Genomic DNA, 20891 nt, shown 5'->3' with positions numbered 1-20891 from the left:
TGTCTCGCACAGAGAAGAGGGATGCAATATAAACAGTAGCTATAGATGCTGTAGTGTGAACATTAAGAAATACAGATTTTATTTTGTTGAATTCCATCATGGCTTTAAAGTATACAACCAGAGAAGGAAAGAAAAATGAAGAAGAGAAAGGACACAGAAACTTATGGACAAAAAATAAAATAAATACTACATAAGCATGATAAAAAACAATCACATTTATTTTTCAACAAAAGTTATTTAACATTCAGATGAGCTATGACACTGTACAGCAGAATTCTCGCAGACAGGTTCTCGCGATAAGACACTGCGCCCAAAAAAATAATGGACGGTGGGAACGGTGGTGGGCTGCCTGTAAACAATAAACAGAGAGCCATGCTACCGAACAAAAGCAGGGGCGAATTTACCCGTAACCCGAGAAAAGATTCAGAGGTACGTAGACAGACGTCTATGATTTATTTTCAGCGAACCATGAACAGACAAGGCCTTCTCTGCTGGTGGCTAGTATAACACATAACGTTAGCTAGCCTAGCTCTGGCAGGCTAATGTAGCCTAACTGTCATTTCTAACATGACTTGGCATGTCAAAGTAGCAACAGCAACCAAGGTTCTCGAAATTGTTGAATTGATGTTCCTACAGCTGTGCAGTGTTTCATTTGTAGTCTATTTGTTGTCCATGTATATAACGTTGAACAGCAGGGTAGCATAGCAGACGCTAGCTAGCTGATGTTAGCTAGTCACAGGCCAGACTGAACTGTCTGTAAGGAACCTGGCGACCTGATGAAAATTTAATCTGTCGGGTTCTGTTTAAAACGCTCATCTTTTCTAATGTATTGGCCTCGGGTGGTCATGTAATTTCACTATAGATATATGTAATATGAAGTCCTCATCTAGCTATAAGGAAACCAAGGCGAGTGCGAGATTTCTGATGGTGCAATAAAATAACTTCCAGACTCTGTCGTGTTGTAATGGTTTGAAAATAAAGACAATACATAGAAAACACACAATCAGAAGACTTAAGAATCCCAGCTAAAACCACTGTTGCACTAAATGTGGTTTCTCTACATAAGTTCTTTTAAATGATATACTCTCTTACAGTGGTGGCAGAAGCACTACCTATAGTGAAATTAAAATAGAAACTCTACAATGTAAAATAAACCCACCTCATTACAAGGAAAAAAAATCTGCTTTCAAAAATTAGCTCATGTATTTAAGTATTATAACTGCACTTGTAAATGACATATGAAAAGTAAACGTAGCCAAAATGCAGCAGAACTATCCCTTTCATTATGTTTTATTATTACATACACTATATCTTGTGGTTATTATTACTTATACCTTAAGATAAAAGCAGCTGTTTTTAAACTTTAGGGCACTGTATTTCATTGTGATTTACGAGGATGAGACAAACTCATGACAATACAAGTGTACCAGTGTCAAATGATGAGCTCACCGAAATCACAGAAAAGGTTAAAGCAAAACAAACAGACACACACACACACACACACACACACACACACACACACACACTTTCCCATTCTGGGAAGTTTGGACACGGTTTCCCGTTATGGGAAAGTGTGCCCAAACTTTTGACTGGTACTGTATTATTACATTATTATAGTATTATTTTGCAGCTGGTAGCACTCTTCTCTATAATAATTTATCTGATAATAATGCCATAAAATATGTCACAGGGGCTGTCAGAGTCTCCAGACCTGGAGTTTGACTATGCTGATACAGACAAGTGGGCTGCAGAGCTGTCAGGTGTGTGGTTTGTAGTCACAGTTTGTGATCATGGACAGAGATCTCCTGACTCCTTTTTGTTCTCCTGAATTCATCATTCTTTTAGAAATGGTAATCTTTACTGAGTTAAGATTATTTATATATTCTGTACGTTTGTTTCAGAGCTATACAGTTATACTGAAGGACCAGAGTTTGCTCTTAATAGGAAGTGCTTTGAGGAGGAATTCAAAACACATGGTATGTAGCTAAAAAAAAAGTTGCACACACTCAGTCAGAAGTGTTCCTAATAAACTGACAAGTATGTCTATCACAATTTATCATCTCCATCTCTGCTGTTCCTTAGTGTCTGATAAGAAGTGGACCGAGCTTGATGCAGCTCAACACAGGGCTCATGCTATGCGCCTGTTGGACAGTCTGGAGGTGATTGCCCGGGAGAAGAGGCTGAAGGTTGCGAGAGCCATTCTGTACATGGCTCAGGGTCAGTCCACATCACCTGTTTAGTATTTAATGATTTTAAAGAGAATGAAATCTTGCTTGAAGTGGCGTTGATCAAGGAGATTATTAACATTTTGTTTCTCTGTAGGAACCTTTGCAGAGTGCAGCTCTGAGGCTGAGGTGCAGCACTGGATGAGATACAACATATTTCTGCTCCTGGACGTGGGGACCTTTTCTGCTCTGGTGGAACTGCTCAACATGGAGATCGAGTATGTTCTTTATCAGTTTTCTAGCCTTGCAGGACTGAGCCTGAGTTTGAAAACCAGTTTCTCCCACAAGATATCGGTGGAAAACATGGAAAACATTTATTGACATTCAAAAGTGCTACAACTTAAACATGTATATATGAGAGTAATGTTTGGTTTCACATTTTACTGAGCCAGTCACCAAAATCATGTGGAAAAAAATCATCTTTAGATTTCCACCATGAGAAAAAAAATGTTGGTTGGCTTTGCAATTAATTTTTTTGTTGTTTTTTTGTTTTCTTTCTTTCTTTCTTTCTTTCTTTCTTTCTTTCTTTCTTTCTTTCTTTCTTTCTTTCTTTCTTTCAGTAACAGTGCTGCCTGTAGTAGTGCTGTGAGAAAACCAGCCATTTCTCTTGCAGATAGCACAGATCTCAGAGTGCTGCTCAACATAATGTACCTGATGGTGGAAACAATTCAACAGGATGACCCGGCCGACAGGCCTGAATGGAAAATCATCAGGGAAACCTTCAGAGCAGAGCTAGGTAAATTTTTTATCAGAGTATTAACCGCTTATGGACATAAACAAAATCTGCAATATAAACTAATTCGACTCTCTTTCTCTAATCAAGGATCTCCTCTGTTCAACAACGAACCCATTTCTGTCATGCTGTTTGGTATGGTTACCAAGTTCTGCAGTGGTCATGCCCCCCACTTCCCAATGAAGAAGGTGTTGTTACTGTTGTGGAAGAGCATACTGGTAAGAGAAATCTGCTGTTCATGACTGTTAACTCTAATTCAGGCTTTTTCACAACAAAAAGTCACATCTGGAATTCAGACATTAAAATCCTTCCCTGTTCTGTTTCAGTTCACACTTGGAGGGTTTGAACAGCTCCAGAGCATAAAGGTTCGTAAACGTGAGGAGCTGGGTCTTCCCCCTCTCCCGGAGGACAGCATCCGAGTTATACGCAGTATGAGAGCCGCCTCTCCTCCTGCGTCTGCATCTGACCTCATAGAGCAGCAACAAAAACGGGCACGCCGGGAACATAAGGTAGTCATCAGGCCTTCATGTCATTAAGTGTCTGTATTTGTGCACATAGTGAGCATATTAAATTCTCTCACTTCTCTCATTTTCGTGTTATTTTCGATCCCTTTCAGCACTGCATTCCTGGAATTCCTTTGTATTTCCCCAACACAGTTCTGCTCCACTCACAATGTGATGTCTTTACTTTTTCCTTGTTTGTTACACAGGCACTGATCAAACAGGACAACCTGGACGCATTCAATGAAAAGGACCCTTACAAAGCTGATGACTCTCGTGAGGATGAGGATGACAACGATGACAATGACAACTCTATAGAAGCAGAGACATTCCCACTAGAGAGGGATGAGGTGATGCCTCCACCTATTCCTCACCCTCCATCAGAGAGAGTGTCCTTCCCCAAAGGTCTGCCATGGGCTCCCAAAGTCAGGTACTGTTTAGTCTGACTGGATAATAGTACTGCATTTGTAATGACTTGAATCGGGGGAATAATTAGCTACTGCATGTGTGTTTGTCATTTAACTGTAATGAACATTTAAGGAATAGGATTTATTTTATTCCTTGCTCATGTAGACAAATCTAAAAACATACATGTGAACATTATCAGATAAAGTGTTTTGTTTTTGACATGATTGTCTTTGCTCCAACAGGGAAAAGGACATTGAAAATTTCCTGGAATCAAGTAGAAGTAAATTCATTGGTTATACACTCGGGAGGTAAGTTTGCTTTTTGTTTCGTACCACCAAAGGTGATTTAACAAATAGGCTACTACTTTGTTCACTGGGCAAAAAAAAACTCACTGTATTATATTCATGTGTGAAACAATGTACTAAAGCACAGTTATTTTTGTGTGTTGCAGTGATACAGATACGGTTGTTGGCTTGCCCAGACCAATTCATGAGAGCATCAAGACGTTAAAGCAGGTATGACATTTTTCACAATATTGCATTAATTATGATTTCCCAAGAAACTATCTTAATAGTTTTACATAGTTATTATACTCCTGGACTTTAATGTATGAAGTTTTTTGTTTCCTTCTCAGCACAAGTACGTCTCGATAGCTGAGATACAGATTACAAAGGAGGAGGAGTTTCAGAAAACCCCTCTGTCTGGTGTAAGTGCAAACGAAAAATCATTCATTTGTTGTAAATAAGAACAGACACTACTCTTGTTATTTAACATTTTGGTAATAAGTGGTAATAAACGTGTATCTAAATAAGCAGTATAATACACTGACTTCACATAGTAAACTCTTGTGTTGTTGTAAATGTATTTCTTGTCCTTCATGTCTCTTGTTTTCTGCATCTTTGTCTTCAGGGTGAAGAGGAGGTGGAGATGTGCGCCACTGAGCTGCTTTATCAGGGAATTCTGCCCAGTTTGCCTCAATACATGGTCAGTGTGTTCGGGGCTGCCTACTGTCAGGAACAGTTTATTGCATGCTAATGTGGATCACTCTAGATCACACAATACACTCTATTATAAGGTCGATTCTTCACTCTCGCATTGTAAATTTGACCAAAACTTTAAGTGAATTGATTGTATATGACTCTGTACTATATAATTTTTCAGTGTGTTCAAAGTTCGAGACCCTGTTATTAGCTTACCATTATTAAAGTGAAGGAGACAGAACATAATTGACATAATAAGATGCTTCTTTGGACACATGGCTACTAATCTAGCACTTCAGAAGCAGGTTTGAAAATCCATGTCAGACTGTAACTATAACTGCTGCATGGTGTGTCTCCTTGAATATCAGATTGCTCTGCTGAAGATCCTCCTCGCAGCTGCTCCGACCTCTAAAGCCAAAACAGACTCCATCAACATCCTGGCAGACGTGCTGCCGGAGGAGATGCCGTAAGTGATGATGTGCCTCTGAAAAGGTTCAACAGCTTTGCAAGTTTCTTCTGCAGTGCAATGTTATGCTCTATATGAGGAAAATATCGTAAGTTTAGCAATAATATTACAATTACATTAACATGTGTGCAACAGCTTTGACATGCTTGCTCACTCCACCAACTGTAGTCACTATCCGGGTGCCCACTTATCATCATGCCAAACTGTTGTACATAGACACCATTGTTTCTGAAGTTCTGGAGTTTCCCATCTTGGCTGATTTACAGCAGTAACCCCTCTTCTCAGTGGTGGTTATCAAAAATACAGAACATCACTCACATTACATATCCTTGAAAGTGACTTACTGTCATTTTTGATAAGTAGGCAGAACACTGTCCCTTCATTAAAAATGATTTACTGACGTCTTTGATAAAACAAGTGGAACAATCTAGCTTAATTAAAACATGCCTGTTGGATTAGAAATATTTCCAACACAGGTATAAAGGGTTTTTAAAACCTAGGTTTTGCTGCTAGGCGTCTTGAAGAGGTACTCATCTCCTCTGTCTGACTCTGCAGGACCACAGTGTTGCAAAGCATGAAACTCGGTGTTGATGTCAATCGACACAAAGAGATCATTGTAAAGGCCATCTCTGCAATCCTGCTGCTGCTTCTCAAACACTTTAAACTTAACCACATCTACCAGGTACGGACGTCACACACATTTCATCTCACAATCCAGTGTTTCATGTAGCTGTATTAGATATTTCCTCAAATGTCTGAAAATTAGTAAATAAGTACCTGGACAATACATAGATAAATAAGTTATTCTTTATCTCATTCTTGTTTATTTTTGCCTTGATTTAAAGAAATCGCCCATTTTAACTGAATGTTGTATGTCTTTGTGCCGTTTTAATAGTTCGAGTACATGGCTCAACACCTGGTGTTCGCCAACTGCATTCCTCTCATTCTGAAGTTCTTCAACCAGAACATCATGTCTTATATCACAGCTAAGAATAGGTACTTTCAGAACATCTTTAAATAACAACTGGACTCATATTTACAGTTAATGTTAGTGAACTGTACATAATTTACCTTTATTTCACTTCACTCAATTTTCTTTCCCTAATAGCATTTCAGTACTTGACTTTCCGTACTGTGTTGTGCATGAGCTCCCTGAGTTAACTGCAGAGAGTCTGGTGAGTTCTTCCATTTCTGTTGTTTTGTAGCTGTCACCATCTGGTTAAGCAGAGTGTTGTATTAACTGCTTATGTCAAACTTTTCTCAACAATTTCTCAGGAAGCAGGAGACAACAATCAGTTTTGCTGGAGGAATTTGTTTTCCTGTATTAACCTGCTGAGGATTCTCAACAAACTGACCAAGTGGAAGCACTCCAGAACAATGGTGACTACTTCACATCAATCTTACCATCACAGATAAATCATGTATAAAAAGTGTAAGGGCAAACCTCTCAACGCTGATCATTTCTCTGCCAGATGCTGGTGGTGTTTAAGTCGGCTCCCATCCTGAAGAGGGCGCTGAAGGTCAAGCAGGCCATGATGCAGCTCTATGTCCTCAAGCTGCTCAAAGTGCAGACCAAATACTTGGGACGTCAGTGGAGGAAGAGCAATATGAAGACCATGTCCGCCATCTATCAGAAGGTCCGACATCGCCTCAACGATGACTGGGCTTATGGAAACGGTGAGTGGTGTCCTGGTTTTTCTTGGAACTCGGCAAACTTCAGGTTTTAAATCTGCACTACGTACAAATAAAACAAAATCAGGTCCTCAATCTGACTGTTTGACGTGCCACAGAAACCCTCTAAACTGGTGGATTAAAATCAACTCTAGACAAGGAGTCTTGTATCACATGGAGATTCTGAAAATTTCACTCAATGCAAGTTTATTTGCAACAGGGCATTTACACAAACAAACTGATCTGTCCTGGTTAAAAACTCACCCACAGACAAAGGAAAAATGATCCTTATATACTGACATGTTAGAGCTACATCCGTGGGCCCGTTGCTAGGGCCATCTGGTTTCAGACGAAGAAGGAGGATATTTTGAATTTACATATATTGCTCAGTGTCCACTCGCTGGCACCAAAACAAAGTAGCTGTTACCAGACATGTCACCGTACACGATGTGATGACATGGTGTAGTTACATTTGATACATGATACATTGAAAATCAGAGTATATATTTAATTTATCAGCAGAAGCCATTTACATGTAAAACCAATGCATTTTTCTCCCACAGAGGAAACATGAACAATGCATCACACCTCAGTTTAACTGCCAGTATGTTATATTCATTGAGGATACAAGCCTCAGCTTATTGATTTGCAGAACGTTTCCAGTTTTTTGCAATGAAGCATATGTAGTCTTAAGTAGAGCTGAGACATTGGCAGAAAATTAATGGGAGTCATCTTGATAATTCAATAATTGTTAATGTATTTTTTAAAAGCAAAAGTGCCAAACAAGGCTCCCAAATGTGAATTTCTGCTGGTTTTCCTAGTCTTATATTGGTACTGAACTGAACTGAATATCTTTGGCCTTCAGACTGCTTTATCAGACAAAACAAGCTGTGTTCAAGCTGTGGAAATTAAGTTGGTTGTATTTATACTCGGAGCAGGCAAAAATACACTAAACATTATTTGCTGTCTTTTGGGGAGAAGATCTGGATGCTCGTCCTTGGGACTTCCAGGCTGAGGAGTGTGCTCTGCGAACCAATATCGAACGTTTCAACAGTCGCCGCTACGACAAGAGCCACAGCAATCCAGACTTCCTGCCTGTGGACAACTGTCTGCAAAGTGTTCTGGGACAGCGAGTGGACCTGCCCGAGGATTTCCAAATGAACTATGACCTTTGGTTGGAGCGGGAGGTTTTCTCCAAACCTATTTCCTGGGAAGAACTGCTACAGTGAGACTCAACCAACATCCTCGTGGTTAAAAAAAACAAAACGATTTCAATCAGGAGTTCAGAGAAACCACCACCAGTGCTCTCACTGATCAAACCTTGATGAAAGCATTATGTTACATACAGACTGAAGATGACGGATCTATTTCACTCTCACAAGTCACCCAGGTTTTAACTTTCAGTCATCACATTGGATCAGTGTGATTTTACGGTTTGATCAGGGCCCCAACCAAATGCTTTTTGTGATGAACTTTTGCCTTTAAGAATTTTAGCATTATTGTAATTTCAGTCACTTAGACTTTTCCCACACTAGTGCTCCCTACAGCTTAAAAAAAATAAAAAATAAAATAGCTGAAAATTGATTCAGTGCTAAATCTGTGGACGTAAACTCAACTCCTACCTTACATTTACAGGTGTTTGCTCTGTGTGCCTCTTACCTGCTACAGAAAGTCAGTAACTTTGACTGGAAGCACTACATGACAGTATGTTTTCTCTAAATTTCAAAGAAATGTGTTTGGAATAAATATTATGTTTTAAATGTTAAGAAGTGGCAGGGCTCAACACCTTTAAGAAATAAATCTAACATTCCTTGGGTTTATCTTCTTCGGGGAGGTGAAGGGAATGGGATGGAAACATTTTAGTCATAATTTCTGTGTGTACAAATAAAAACATGTATTACTATCTAATAGTCATTACCTGAATGGGATACTCTTCTGTGTACCTGACTTACCTATGGTTTTTCTGTTGCATCAGTTTTAGTTGCATTTTTCTGAGTGTCTCACCTGAGTGCTGCCTACACACATTTGGCCTGGGACCATTCAGACTTGTCTTGATTTACATTGTTAAAACTGGTTGCACATGTTGCCGTAATTTGATTGTGTGAAAGGAAATGAATCATCAAAGCGCTGGTTTGAGACAAGTGTTTCTAATCTAACTGTGGTGGATAACTCAAGTGGAGAAAACTAATATCGCCAGTTACAGGACCATTTTCCCCTGTCTTTTCTACTTTTTGACTTTGCTTTCTTTTGTTTTTGTTTTATTATGAAGATTAAAGAAATAAGAATACATGTAAATTGTGCAACTTATTTATCATGGCTTTCTCTGTTTTACATTGACTTAAATACTGTAATAAAAGTATACTGTCATTCATGTATTTTTTTCCTTTCATCATTAATTCTTTTATTTCCGTTCAGACTTCATCAAACGCACAGTATGTAATTTCTGCCGCTAGGGGTCTCTCAATCAAAACAAGAAAAGACGGCGTTGGGTGACGTCATGAAATAGCCATGGGAGTTGTTGTCTTCACCACCATTACCGTAAGCTTCTCCCGGTTTGGATTCCTTCAGTGTTCAGGTTCAGGAAGTCAAACAGACCCGGTGAGTGTAACCGTTAAAAACACAGAATAAAGCAGTTTCACATTTAAAGTCAGTGTTTCACAGAGACGTCAGGGAAGGGCTGGGAGCTGAGATTGCTGCTAACCTTTGTTGTGATTGTTTCTCTGATAACTTATGAACCAGACCTTTAGGAGGTTTTCGCCGGCAGCTGAATTCTCCACAGAGGCGTCCTCCTCTCCACAACAAACGGACCAGGGGATTAAAACCAGTACAAACACCCATAAAGCAGTTTCACTTTAAATAGTCATTCCCGGTTCACTTCGAAGAGTGCCTACTACAAAGGCTTTGTCCTCGCAGCGGGCGAACCCATGGCCCATGCCATCCCCTCTCTCTCTCCCTGACTTTCCTGTCTCTCTCACTGTAGCGATCCGAGTAAAAGCAAACATGCCCTAAAAACAACTTTTAAAAAAAAATCAGTGATTAACTGATGCTTGTTGGCGGACACGTGATATCTAGTTGTAGCTGGAAACCGAGACTGCTTACCTTAAGAAATTATGAACAGCCTTTTCCCGGCAGCCTAATTATCCGCAAAGGGCCATCCTCTCCACAACAAATGTACCAGGGGATTAAAACTGGTAATCGAATAAAGCAGTTTGGCTTTGAAAAGAAAAGTGATTTGCCTTCCGCGGACACAGGACAGGACTTCTGCAGCGGCTGGGAGCTGAGCTGCCTAACATTTGCCTGGCTTTTTTCTCTGCTAACTTATGATCCAGATGTCCGAAGACTAAAATCCTTCATGTGGTTAAAATATATAGTTGAAAACGCACAAGGTGTGAAAAGTGTATGTGGCTTAACACTAGATATAAGTCAATGTTGAGCTCCTGGCAGGCAACCATAGCAACGACCCATGCGCATAGGGGGTATGATGTCAGACACTTGACCAAATCACCAGGAGCGTTATTTTTACCATATTAAAATTACATATTTTGCTAGGTTTGCGAATCACTGGAAACATTTGGAAAAAGGTAAATACACAACTCAGTAGGTCTCATAATTTTTAGACATTTTAATGTGGGAAATTTACCTAACTTAAAGCTTTGGTCATGGTTTAGACAAACATCTCATGTTGACAGATAAGAAAACAGTTTGTCAGCAAATTCTATTCATATTATTCTTGCGGTTATTGTAAACAAAATTGTAAAATACACACATACATGGGCCTTTACATGACACCACTGTGAACGCTATGGTACAGTACATGTGTATGTTGCACTTATTTTGACTGCTGAGAAAATTAGATGTTCAACTTTCTACATATGTGCATGACAGGTACAATCAGAAAGCAAGCTAGGTTTTCACCTATGTCAGTGTAAAGTGTCATGAATAGTTTTGGAATTGAAATCCAGTCATCCAATGAGCTGGCTAAACAGAATAATTCATTGTTTATAGGGAGAGGTCGTCTATAAGGGTAAAAAACTAAACAGAGCATCCAAACAGAGATGACCAGAAGTTGGTGTCAATACCTGAGTGTTGGTTCTGATACCAAAACAAAACTTTATTTCATTCTTCACACAGACGAATATGACAACACGTTTTTTATTTTTCAAACCCCTTTTTTCTAAATTTTCCCTGAAAGTTAACACTTGTTGTAAACAGGATACTACAAAGCATTCATCGCTCACGTTTGGTACTTGACGGTTTTTGATGAACAACATTGAGGTTGGACACTAAAGAGATAATACTATATAATAATGTGTTTAAAAAATGCAATACCTGATGCACAAGTCAGCTTTTTGAATATATGAATTGGTAAGGACGATGTGCCTGAAACAAGAGAATTTGCAAGGAAAACAATTGAAAACATTTAATAGGAGAGAAATCACCAACCACACGGTTCATAGTCACAAACACAAGCTGTCTGAGTTCAGTGTAAAATATGTTAAAATAAAACTGATCTGGTTGCCAGGGAGCAAACTCAACTTTGCCAGTTGTATATTCATTTTTATATCATTATTCTCTCGTCCTTCTGCGGGCTTCACACCTCCACGACCTGGCCTATACTGCCAAGGCACCTTTATTTCACGCTGTTTGTAATTTCCATCATGATTAGCAGTTCTCTGAATATTAATGGTGTCTACATTCCTCAGTACTTGTTATCTTCATAGGAGTTGAACATCAAATACATTCTTGTACCATTCGGTTCCATGCACCATTATATTCTGAAACATTGTTGTGGCGAGAAGTGGTGGATCGAAAAAGGAATCAGACAGTCAAGACACAGGTGTCAGAGCGGGGAGTCTCTTTATTCACAGCGGCCCTACTCGCAGCCATAGACGGAGACAACAACAACCAAACACAGAATGAAACATGTTCTTTTATACTTCAGATGGCTATGCGTGTAAGTGCATCCTGTTTTCCCAATCATTTTGGCTTCGTCGTACTACTCTTGCCTAACTATTAACCAACTATGTTTTCCTGGCGCACACCCAGATCATTGTTTTCTTCCTGGCAGAACACAGTGGCGCCCTACCAGGTCACTGTGCTCTAACTGGCAATGCGCCTTAATGTTATGTTTATTCCTAGTTTCCCTATCTCCTATTTTCCAGATGTTTTCCCAAATAGTCAAAGTGTCTTGGCCCACTCTGTCTGCCGCCAACCCATATCTTTTGTTATTGTTATGTATATCAGGTCATACATCTTTGGGCCTTATAATTCTCCTACAACATTACATTTATAAAGCATTGCAATATGATACTACCATTGTCTTCCTCTTTGTGCTAGTTTAAATATTTTAGTCACACCCATTTCCCCACTGACATCATGAGAACACATTCTATACCATTGAACCAGGAAACGAAACTAAACTTGTATCAGGCTGCCTTCCTCCGCAGACATGGCAGAGTCTCGAATTCCTGTGAGCATTACTCACCTCTGCTGTCGAATCTGCAGCGAGGTCCTCAGGAATCCTACGACTATTCCCTGTGGACACAACTTTTGCATGCAGTGCGTCTGGGAATGCTGGGATAGGAACAAGAGGAACGACCGTCCTTGCAGCTGTCCTGAATGTGGTCATGTGTTTCCCTCCACACCCCAGCTGATCAAGAACACAACTCTAGCTGAGCTGGTGAGAGACACACAAAGGTTGGATAATGGCAGTGAGAAAAGGAAGCAGCAGCATTCAGGGGAGTCCCTCCATGGCCAGAAGAGACGCCGGAGCTGTACAGAAACATCTGGAAGCACTTTGTGCTGGAGGCACAGCAGCCCCCTGGATCTTTACTGCTGCAGTGATGAGGAGATCATCTGTGCAATCTGTGCTTCAACTCAGCATGGAGGACACCGAATCGGCTGTGTGGGAGAGGAACGGAGGAGGAGACAGGTACATGAACGGAAACACACAGATGTACAGCAGTTTCTGACCTTTGTTTTTTTTGAAGTGCGTAACCCAGGAGGGAGACTTTACTGGCTGTAAACCTGTTGAATATGGGGCCACATGAGTGAGGAAAACGGTTTTTCATTAGTTGTGGACAAGTCATTGATTCCAGCCTTTAAGCTGCCATGCACAAAGTGGATCTGAGTCACTGCAGTTTGTCTTGTGCTGCAAATAAGTTATGTTGCACCTTTCCTAATTCTAATTCTAATTTCCTAAAGCCAATTTCTTGCCAAAAATTTAGATGGAATAAACATTTAAAAAACAAACATAACAAAGCGAAACAATCCTCAGACAGAGCTCACCAAAACAGGAGGAAGGTACAGGATGTTCCATGACATAAAAAACATAAAAACATTTTTAAAAAAAAGTTATGTTATTTCACTGACATGAATAAAACCAGTTTCATCAGCATGTCCATCCAACACACATTAAAGGAGGAGCTGAAGAACATGCAGACAAAATCCAAACAGATTCTCCACAAACAAAAGAAGAAATGGAAGAACTTGAGGAACATCCTCGAACAGATTCAGGTGAGGAGGACATGTGTCCAAAGTTTCTGCATATTGTTTGTACTCTGTATTCCAGTCCAGACCGCTCACCTGTGCATACAACAGGAGGAGGCGAGACAAACGGAGGACTACTGTGAAGGCGTGGTGGTCAGCATCATCAACTCCCTCCAGAGACATTACCAGTCAGTGAAGGAGCTGATTGGAGCTCAGCAGGAGACCGCCACAGCTCAGGTCCACAGCTTCATACAGAGCCTGAAGGCGAAGATGGAGGAGATGAAGAAGAGGGATGCTGAGCTGGATCATCTGGCGCAGACTGACAGTGATGTCCATTTCCTGCAGGTACTGTGATCACACCTGTATCTGAATGATAGATTATGTCTCGATTCCCGTGTCTTATCCCCAATTCTCTTTCCCTCACAGGGATGGCTGTCACTGCAGCGTCTCTGTGAGAAAGAGCATCTCCACCCTCTGCATGAGGTTTCAGAGGATCCACTCCTCCCCTTTGAGTTCACAAAGAGAGCTGTGGAACAGATCGGGAGGCAGCTCGAGGAATTTTGCGCCAAAGAGTTTGCCTCTATTTCTGAAACTGGTATGTAGCTTTGTTGATATGTGGAAATATTGTCTCCTATCATTGTTTTTTTTAAAAGAATATTTGTGCCTTTTATTTATTATAGCTGAGAGTGGAGTGGATGGTGACATGCAGGAAGGATGTGAAGGAAGTGTCTCACAGTCCCAAGGTTTGCGTTTAAACTATTAACAGATTGCTTTGTGATTTTTATGTTTGATATTAAGAAGAAAGATTTCTGTGCAATAATACAATTCTGCCATCTAATGAAATGTCTTACTCATTGAAAACCCCTTGTGTTGAAATTCTTAAATATAAGCAAAAAGATAAAACCTGCACATCAGCAAAATGTGTAACAACCTGTGTGAAAATATAGAAAAACTGATAAATAAATAAAAATAATTTTATCTAGCCATGCAGATCATTTTCACCAAGTGAATCATAATAGTGTCACACCAAGTTCTGAAGATGTCTGACCACGGGTATATAATCCCAGGTATCACATGCAGCTTACTCCACATAAAGTTAAACTTTATCCTAAACAATCATGTGTGAAGATGCTATCGGTCACCAAAATCCACATGATCACATGTTCTTACACGTGTCTCGTTCTTTACTTAGCCCCTCCTTGACAATAACTAGATTTGGGAAACATTCTCTGAAGTTTATGCTTTCCTCTTATACCTCCTTATCTATAAGACCTTAGTTACCCTAGCATCGGAGGAGAGAAGTGTCTCCAGCTGTCCACTATCAGTCAGAGAAGTGACCAAACAGTAACCCATTGTATGACAAAGTGAAGGTCATTACGGCCTTTGCCCCGGGGACGCAGGTGAGGTTTAGGAAAACAAGATGAACAGTGGAGTGGGAAAAACTTTCCCTTCTCTTGAGGAGAGAAAGCTCAAAGATGGATTAAAACCCTGTGAGGGAATTTTGCTTCTGAGCTCTGTGTCGCTGACTGATTGAGGGTGAAGGGTCAGCCGGAACTTTGCTTGTATTGATGATTCCTCGGCCGAGCTCAATAAACATCTTCAGCGTAAGACATCCAGGGCTCCAGATGTCTTTCCTTCTCTGAAAACCTCAACCATCGATGATAAGATTTTCTCCCCAACAAACCCTATCAGCAGAATTTATTTTTTGTTGGTGTTGTCTTTTGTAATTTGTTTGAACTGACCCTTTAAAGACTTTTAATGTGGCAGATGTTTTCATAACAGGAAAAACAGCTGTAGTTGAACATTATTGTTCGTGGCTTACCCCTGATTGAACTGGGTGATTACCTGCACTTGTGATTTGCTGCTAGTTTTTAGTAGTGACACTTTCTGGTGCTCTGGTGTTGTTTAACAGTTTTCTCTGGAGTTAGCAGCACTCCAACAGAAGAGATCGTGGAGCCGACAACCAGAGCAGAGTTTCTGCATTGTGAGTTTATCTTCTTATGCACTTGACACTAACAGCCTATTTATCAGCACTTTGCTCCACTGTAGACGCTCACAACTGGACTCTCAGTGTGCTGTTTCTATCCTGACAACTTCTTCTTCTTCGATCTCAGATGCATGTAAGCTTTCCCTGGACCCCATCACCGCTCACAAGGACCTGGTTGTTTCTGAGGGGGGCAAAGAGGTGAAGCTGAGGCCTCCTCAGCCATTCAAGAACCTAACTCCTTGTTACCCGCAGAGGTTCAGCCACCGACGGCAGGTGCTGTGCAGGGAAGGACTGCAGGCCGAGCGCTGCTACTATGAGATAGAGGTAGAAGGGAGCAAGGCTGAGATCGCCCTTGCCTACAAAGGAATAGCCAGAAAATCCTGCACTACACTGTCAGCTTTTGGGGGCAATGGAAATTCCTGGAGTCTTGATCGATCCAAACACTACTCTGTGAGTCACAAAGGTGACAGCATCCAGCTCACAGCGCCCCCCAACCATCACAGGATCGGGATTTATCTGAAATTCAAAGAAGGAACTCTGTCATTCTACGAGGTGTCAGACAGTATGAACTTTCTTTACAAGGTTGAAGCCACGTTCACAGAGCCGCTGTATCCAGGCTTCTGGCTCGGAGAGAAATGTTGCATCAGGATCTGTGATCTGTGAATATAAATGACTGAGAGGTTCATAGACAGCCTGTGTCGGTTTGAAGGGAAATTTAACTTAAACAAAGCTAAAACTTCTTGTTTCTGAAAGTGTGTGTCACACATGGTCATGGCTGAATTTCCTTCTTATTTGTAGTCTTTGTATTTTTGAGGCTCAGTTACATGTGGACTTATACAGTTACCTCATTCTAGTTTGTATTAAGCAGCAGACTTCCTTTGACCTTCCCAGATTTTGATAACATTTCTTACTGTGCCACATTTCCATGTAATGAAACAATTCTGAATCAGAAAAATTCTGAAATCCAACAGCAGCTTGTCCACTCTTTATTATTAATACTTCTGGTGATGCTCACATTTTTTTCAATAATTGTCAGTATCGTACAATCATAATATGACTGAAGAAGGAGAAAGAGAGAAGCTGTAAAGGGACATTTCTAAACGTGTCTCCTGTACAGACAGTGCTTGAAACGTGTGCTCAATAAGGCCCTGCACTCACAGGTAATAAGAAGGAATCTACACACCGATACACAGTACCCCCGCACACACACACACACACACACACACACACACACACACACACACTCACACAAACATACATATGCACACACTTGTAAATACATGAAACAAACTCCAGCACTTGAAAGGAAGAGTCTTACTATCCCTTTGGTAATAGGGGGTGGATCCTAATCTTTGCTATTAACTGACAATTTTTCGGATTACTCTGCAGTTTAAATAACCTGATATTGCTTTTATACTGACCTTGAATTTACTTCCATGAGGACAACAAAACAATTGCTATGTTTTTTTTTTTTTTTTGCAGTCCTAGTGAAAAAGTGCATCAATCACATTCATTATAACTTTATGTTACACTAACTGCTAAAACAGTGTTTTTAAGACATTGATATACATCACATGAATAAAATCTATCTTCAGAATAATTTGGTTACACAAGATTATTTACAGACTTTAACAACATCTCTAAATGACACACCCTCAGCAGGAGGAAGTACCTGCGTCAGAAACACAAGAAACACAGGAAACAAAACAAGACTTATGGTTCATAGCCACACTAGTGGTTCTAAGAGAGTGTAACATTAACTACACAGCAGAAAACAACATTTCTGAATGGATGAATAAGCTGCAAAGCTGTGTAGGCACCCATTGTGTTTCTATCTTTTCTGCTTGATCTTTTCTTCTTCTGCCATGTCTATGGCAGACCCTAGAACTGCATGGTAAAAACATTTTGAAATTTGGCACACTGATTAGAGACACTCCTGCATCAATTTCCGCCATATTGGATTTTCAAGTCATATCTCAGCAACGCTTTTACGTGTGAAAACCAAACTTCATACATGGACTCAGAGTATTTTTCAGCAACAGATTGTATCTATCCAGACCAAACTTGGTACATGGTCTTGGGAACCCATTTTGAGGAAGCCCAAAATCATTGGTGTCAAGCGGCCTCTAGGAGGCACTGCATTAAGTAAAAATATATTATGGCTAATATTTTCTTTCCCTTCAAAATACAATTCTTGACTCTGGTATAACTGTCAAGGGTAATGAGTCTCAGAAAGGTCAGAGTCTGAACCCTGCTGCACAACAAAGTTTTATGAACTATTTCTGTGCAACATTTCGATCAATCATGTTTACAAGCGTTCACGTTATGGGACATCTCAACATGCCAGCTGTCAGTCTTCTTGTGGTATAGCTTCTCACTCATGACTGGAGATCCCAGCTGTCTTAGTCAACAAACACTAACAAAACAAAATAGAAAGACACAAGGGTTTCTTTAAAGAAAGTCATAGTGCCTAGCAAGAAGTTGTTGGCTAAAAAACACTATTAAACAGGAATGTGAGCGGCACGTGGGAAAGTTTAAAATACTATGCTTGTTCAATGCAGCACTATATATTTTTTCAATTTCTGTGTTTAATCACCTTTTGCAACGGACTTTGCTGGCACTTCTATACTATTTAGCACCAAGTTCGATATATTGGAGCTTTCAGGAAAATTCAACTTTCCCAGTTGTATGACTTAGATGATGACAGGAAAGCTACATAAAAGTGCGAAACTGGTGATTACAGTATCTCCAATATGACATGAATGTGGCATTAAGCTCAGCTGGGCTTGGAGCAGAATGCTAGTTAGCATATTAACGCACATGCTAGCAGCAATTGAATGTGTTGCTCACATTTTCTATATAACATTTACCATGTTTGCTTGTTAGTACAGAATCATGTTTAGCATGTACTTTTCAGTATGTTAGTCTGTTTTGTGTACAATTAGCAAGAAAAACCTGCCTCTTTAGCATATTAGCATGCTATATTAGCATACATCTGAAAATATAGCTGCGGCTGACTGGAATTATTTTTTAGAGGTATCCTGTGATGAAATAAATTGTTGGACAAGAGGAAATTTTAACAGCATTTTGTGGTAAACTACTAGTGTGGCTACAAACAAGTAGACCAGTACAGATAAAGTGGAGACAGATGAGCGGACATCACCTAACATGAGGTGCAGCCACAACACACAGCTCCAATGAACACAACCAGCTGCTGCCCATACAAAGACTACACACACATCACCTCCACCCACCAGCAGCTTTTTCACATCCCACAACAAGAATGAATTACACAAACTACAAAATAGATTAGTCTTCAAATATACAGTTTCAGTGAGCATCACACAAGATGAAAATATACAGTATTTACTGGTCACTTTTAAAAGATAAATTTTTGTTATTCATCAGACCTACATACACTGCAAATATACAGGAATATAAATATCAATTTTTACCTGAACACCATGGCTTTGAATATTGTGATTAAAAAAATAAAAAGTATCCTCTTCCATTTAACATGAACTTAATGTGCTCAGTTTGAAATTGCAGACAGTATTGCACAAAGTTGTCAGTGTGAACAAAAATGAAAAATGTTCACAGAAAGATGGCCATCTTCATTTTACCGGTTCAGACTCTCTGCTGGCTTAACCTCAGTTTAACCAGGAGACCTTCATCACAAGGGAGCCCTAGTGCTGCATGATGTTACTGTCGGTGTCAAGAGGTTTATTATTTCACAAATGATTACATGGTACAGAAACAGTGTGCGCATGTGTGTTTGAGCATATGCGTGCATGTATTTTATTTGTTTGCGCATGTATGTGCATGTGCATGTGAGGAGTCTAAGGCGTACAGAAGTTCATACTATCAAGTTAGCTGAGTTTAATCTTCCATGATTTGGATTTTTTTGTTGCTTAAATTCCAATATCTTTTGGTCCATTGCTGATTTTTTTCTATTTCGCATTCATTATGTTGTTGGTCCATAGCGAACATAGTTTGTGCTACAACCTGAATATATATTGCTTCGTCATTGTGTGGGACGTATCTGATGGCAGCAATTATTTTACATCTGCATAAATGTTCGAAATAACAGGTCAGAAATTAGGGTTAGTAATTAGCCTATGTAAAATCCCTTTTGTGCTTTTGGAGCATTTTCGCTTTTGTAGGAAGAAAGTCAGAACTGCATTAAAGAAGCAATCTGAGCATTTGTTTCAAAATCACATGAACAAGCTGTGCTTCCTCTCAGTGGATATAACTTTCTTTGTTTCAGTTCTTCTATTTCAGTCATACGAGTTTAGTTCACTTTCCCTGCAGTTCAGCATATTGAGTCTAATATCCTGTCATATCAATATGTGGACTTCAAGTGTTTCCTTATCAACTTTTTACTCTTTGGTGGAGAAACTGGAATACGTGATTTCCTACAGCACAAGTTACACAGTGTGTGTGATGGATGAGGTGTTTTTTTTTTAATCTCCTCCAGGTAACAAAAGTTATATTCTCCTATATTATATTACTATACTGTACATCACTGTTTACAGAATGAACAACACTGGCTACACACAAAACAGAGCAGGAGGTTGATTTAGGGTCTGAATGGAACAAATATGGGTGTCATTAGCGCAGCCTTAAGCATAGTTTACAATACAGAGTGTGCTGTGAAGATAAATCTATATGACAAGACCTGTTTTGTAGTTCAGAACAGCAGAACAGAGGTGCATGTCTGTGCTCAATGTAGACGTATAATACTGTGTATACACACTGAAATCATTGCATACTGTCTAATAGAAAAGAACTTTTTCTGTGTTGAACTCTGCGGCTTTGACGCACAGTATCGCTACAGAGGGCAGCAATGCAAACAGTGACAGGCTTGAAACCTTAAAATAATCAAACTCACATTCATCTTGGCTCTCAGTGGCATGCACTGAGTGAAAACCTGTTCACCCAGCACAATCACACCGGCTCTACTACATTCGTTCTTTCAGATCCCCTGCACAGGGATGTGCATTATACTGTGGGGGGCTACGTCTGCTGAGGATCCTTATACTAAGGCAAAGAAAAGCAGAGAACTTCATTTTAAGCACATAAACCATGTGATTTTGAATACAGAATAGATAGAGATGTACAGTGTGTCACTGTCAATCTCACCCTGATTTCAGTGTTTGATCAGCTGTTAAGAGTGAATTTCTTTCCCTGTTTTTGACATATATCTCCATACTGTCTACTTGTCCAGATGCTGAGAAACATGGAAACGTTTTGGACATCTTCTCAGGTGGTTCCTTTGTGTTGCTTTGGAAAGTAAATGAGGGGGCTACATACAGTTTGGTGGTGTTAGTGGGGCAGTGGTGGGGATTCTCGTGCTGCAGTGACCCCCGGTGGAGACTTTAAGGTAAACTGAGCTACCGGACTGGATGTCGGGGTGGGGTGGGGGTGGGTTG

At 40.0% G+C, this 20891-nt stretch overlaps 3 protein-coding genes across 3 annotated transcripts in view; 2 read left to right on the top strand and 1 right to left on the bottom strand.

Moving 5' to 3' along the window:
- Window positions 1–292: 292 nt before the first annotated feature.
- strip1 (striatin interacting protein 1) lies at window positions 293–9354 on the top strand. Its single transcript, XM_023414265.2, has 20 exons — window positions 293–429; window positions 1691–1760; window positions 1902–1976; window positions 2083–2217; window positions 2323–2443; window positions 2786–2961; window positions 3049–3176; window positions 3285–3467; window positions 3668–3888; window positions 4109–4174; window positions 4318–4381; window positions 4501–4572; window positions 4776–4850; window positions 5215–5312; window positions 5868–5994; window positions 6208–6308; window positions 6421–6487; window positions 6588–6692; window positions 6785–6989; window positions 7965–9354. The coding sequence occupies exons 1-20, from the start codon at window positions 322–324 to the stop codon at window positions 8210–8212; spliced, it is 2445 nt and encodes an 814-aa protein (XP_023270033.1). The 5' UTR covers window positions 293–321; the 3' UTR covers window positions 8213–9354.
- A 2966-nt stretch (window positions 9355–12320) lies between these two features.
- LOC111660831 (tripartite motif-containing protein 16-like protein) lies at window positions 12321–16427 on the top strand. Its single transcript, XM_023414242.2, has 7 exons — window positions 12321–12915; window positions 13404–13499; window positions 13584–13817; window positions 13899–14067; window positions 14153–14215; window positions 15385–15456; window positions 15587–16427. Exons 1-7 carry the CDS (start codon window positions 12433–12435, stop codon window positions 16120–16122), a joined length of 1653 nt encoding a protein of 550 aa, XP_023270010.1. The 5' UTR covers window positions 12321–12432; the 3' UTR covers window positions 16123–16427.
- A 4048-nt stretch (window positions 16428–20475) lies between these two features.
- Window positions 20476–20891, bottom strand: part of LOC111660863 (sodium-dependent neutral amino acid transporter SLC6A17-like) — a 9735-nt gene continuing 9319 nt past the window's right edge. The window contains exon 12 of the mRNA XM_023414290.2: window positions 20476–20499. Within this exon, the coding sequence (XP_023270058.1) occupies window positions 20476–20499 (24 nt within the window). The remainder of the gene's footprint in view (window positions 20500–20891) is intronic.

Source organism: Seriola lalandi, unplaced genomic scaffold, assembly GCF_002814215.2.
Source record: "Seriola lalandi dorsalis isolate HSWRI2012SDOR001 ecotype SW California unplaced genomic scaffold, Sedor1 jcf7180002054522, whole genome shotgun sequence".
NCBI classification, from domain to species: domain Eukaryota; kingdom Metazoa; phylum Chordata; class Actinopteri; order Carangiformes; family Carangidae; genus Seriola; species Seriola lalandi.
The sequence above is the reverse complement of the archived record's forward strand: the minus strand, read 5'-3'. Positions and strand labels throughout refer to the sequence as shown.

Bases quoted from the DNA above. Each gene is read 5' to 3' on its own strand.
- strip1 (XM_023414265.2), top strand. From the start codon at position 322: ATGGACGGTGGGAACGGTGGTGGGCTGCCTGTAAACAATAAACAGAGA. The intron at 4,175-4,317 runs GTAAGTTTGCTT...TGTGTGTTGCAG, and splicing joins ATTGGTTATACACTCGGGAG to TGATACAGATACGGTTGTTG. The intron at 4,573-4,775 runs GTAAGTGCAAAC...CTTTGTCTTCAG, and splicing joins AGAAAACCCCTCTGTCTGGT to GGTGAAGAGGAGGTGGAGAT.
- LOC111660831 (XM_023414242.2), top strand. From the start codon at position 12,433: ATGGCAGAGTCTCGAATTCCTGTGAGCATTACTCACCTCTGCTGTCGA. The intron at 14,068-14,152 runs GTATGTAGCTTT...TATTTATTATAG, and splicing joins TGCCTCTATTTCTGAAACTG to CTGAGAGTGGAGTGGATGGT. The intron at 15,457-15,586 runs GTGAGTTTATCT...CTTCGATCTCAG, and splicing joins CAGAGCAGAGTTTCTGCATT to ATGCATGTAAGCTTTCCCTG.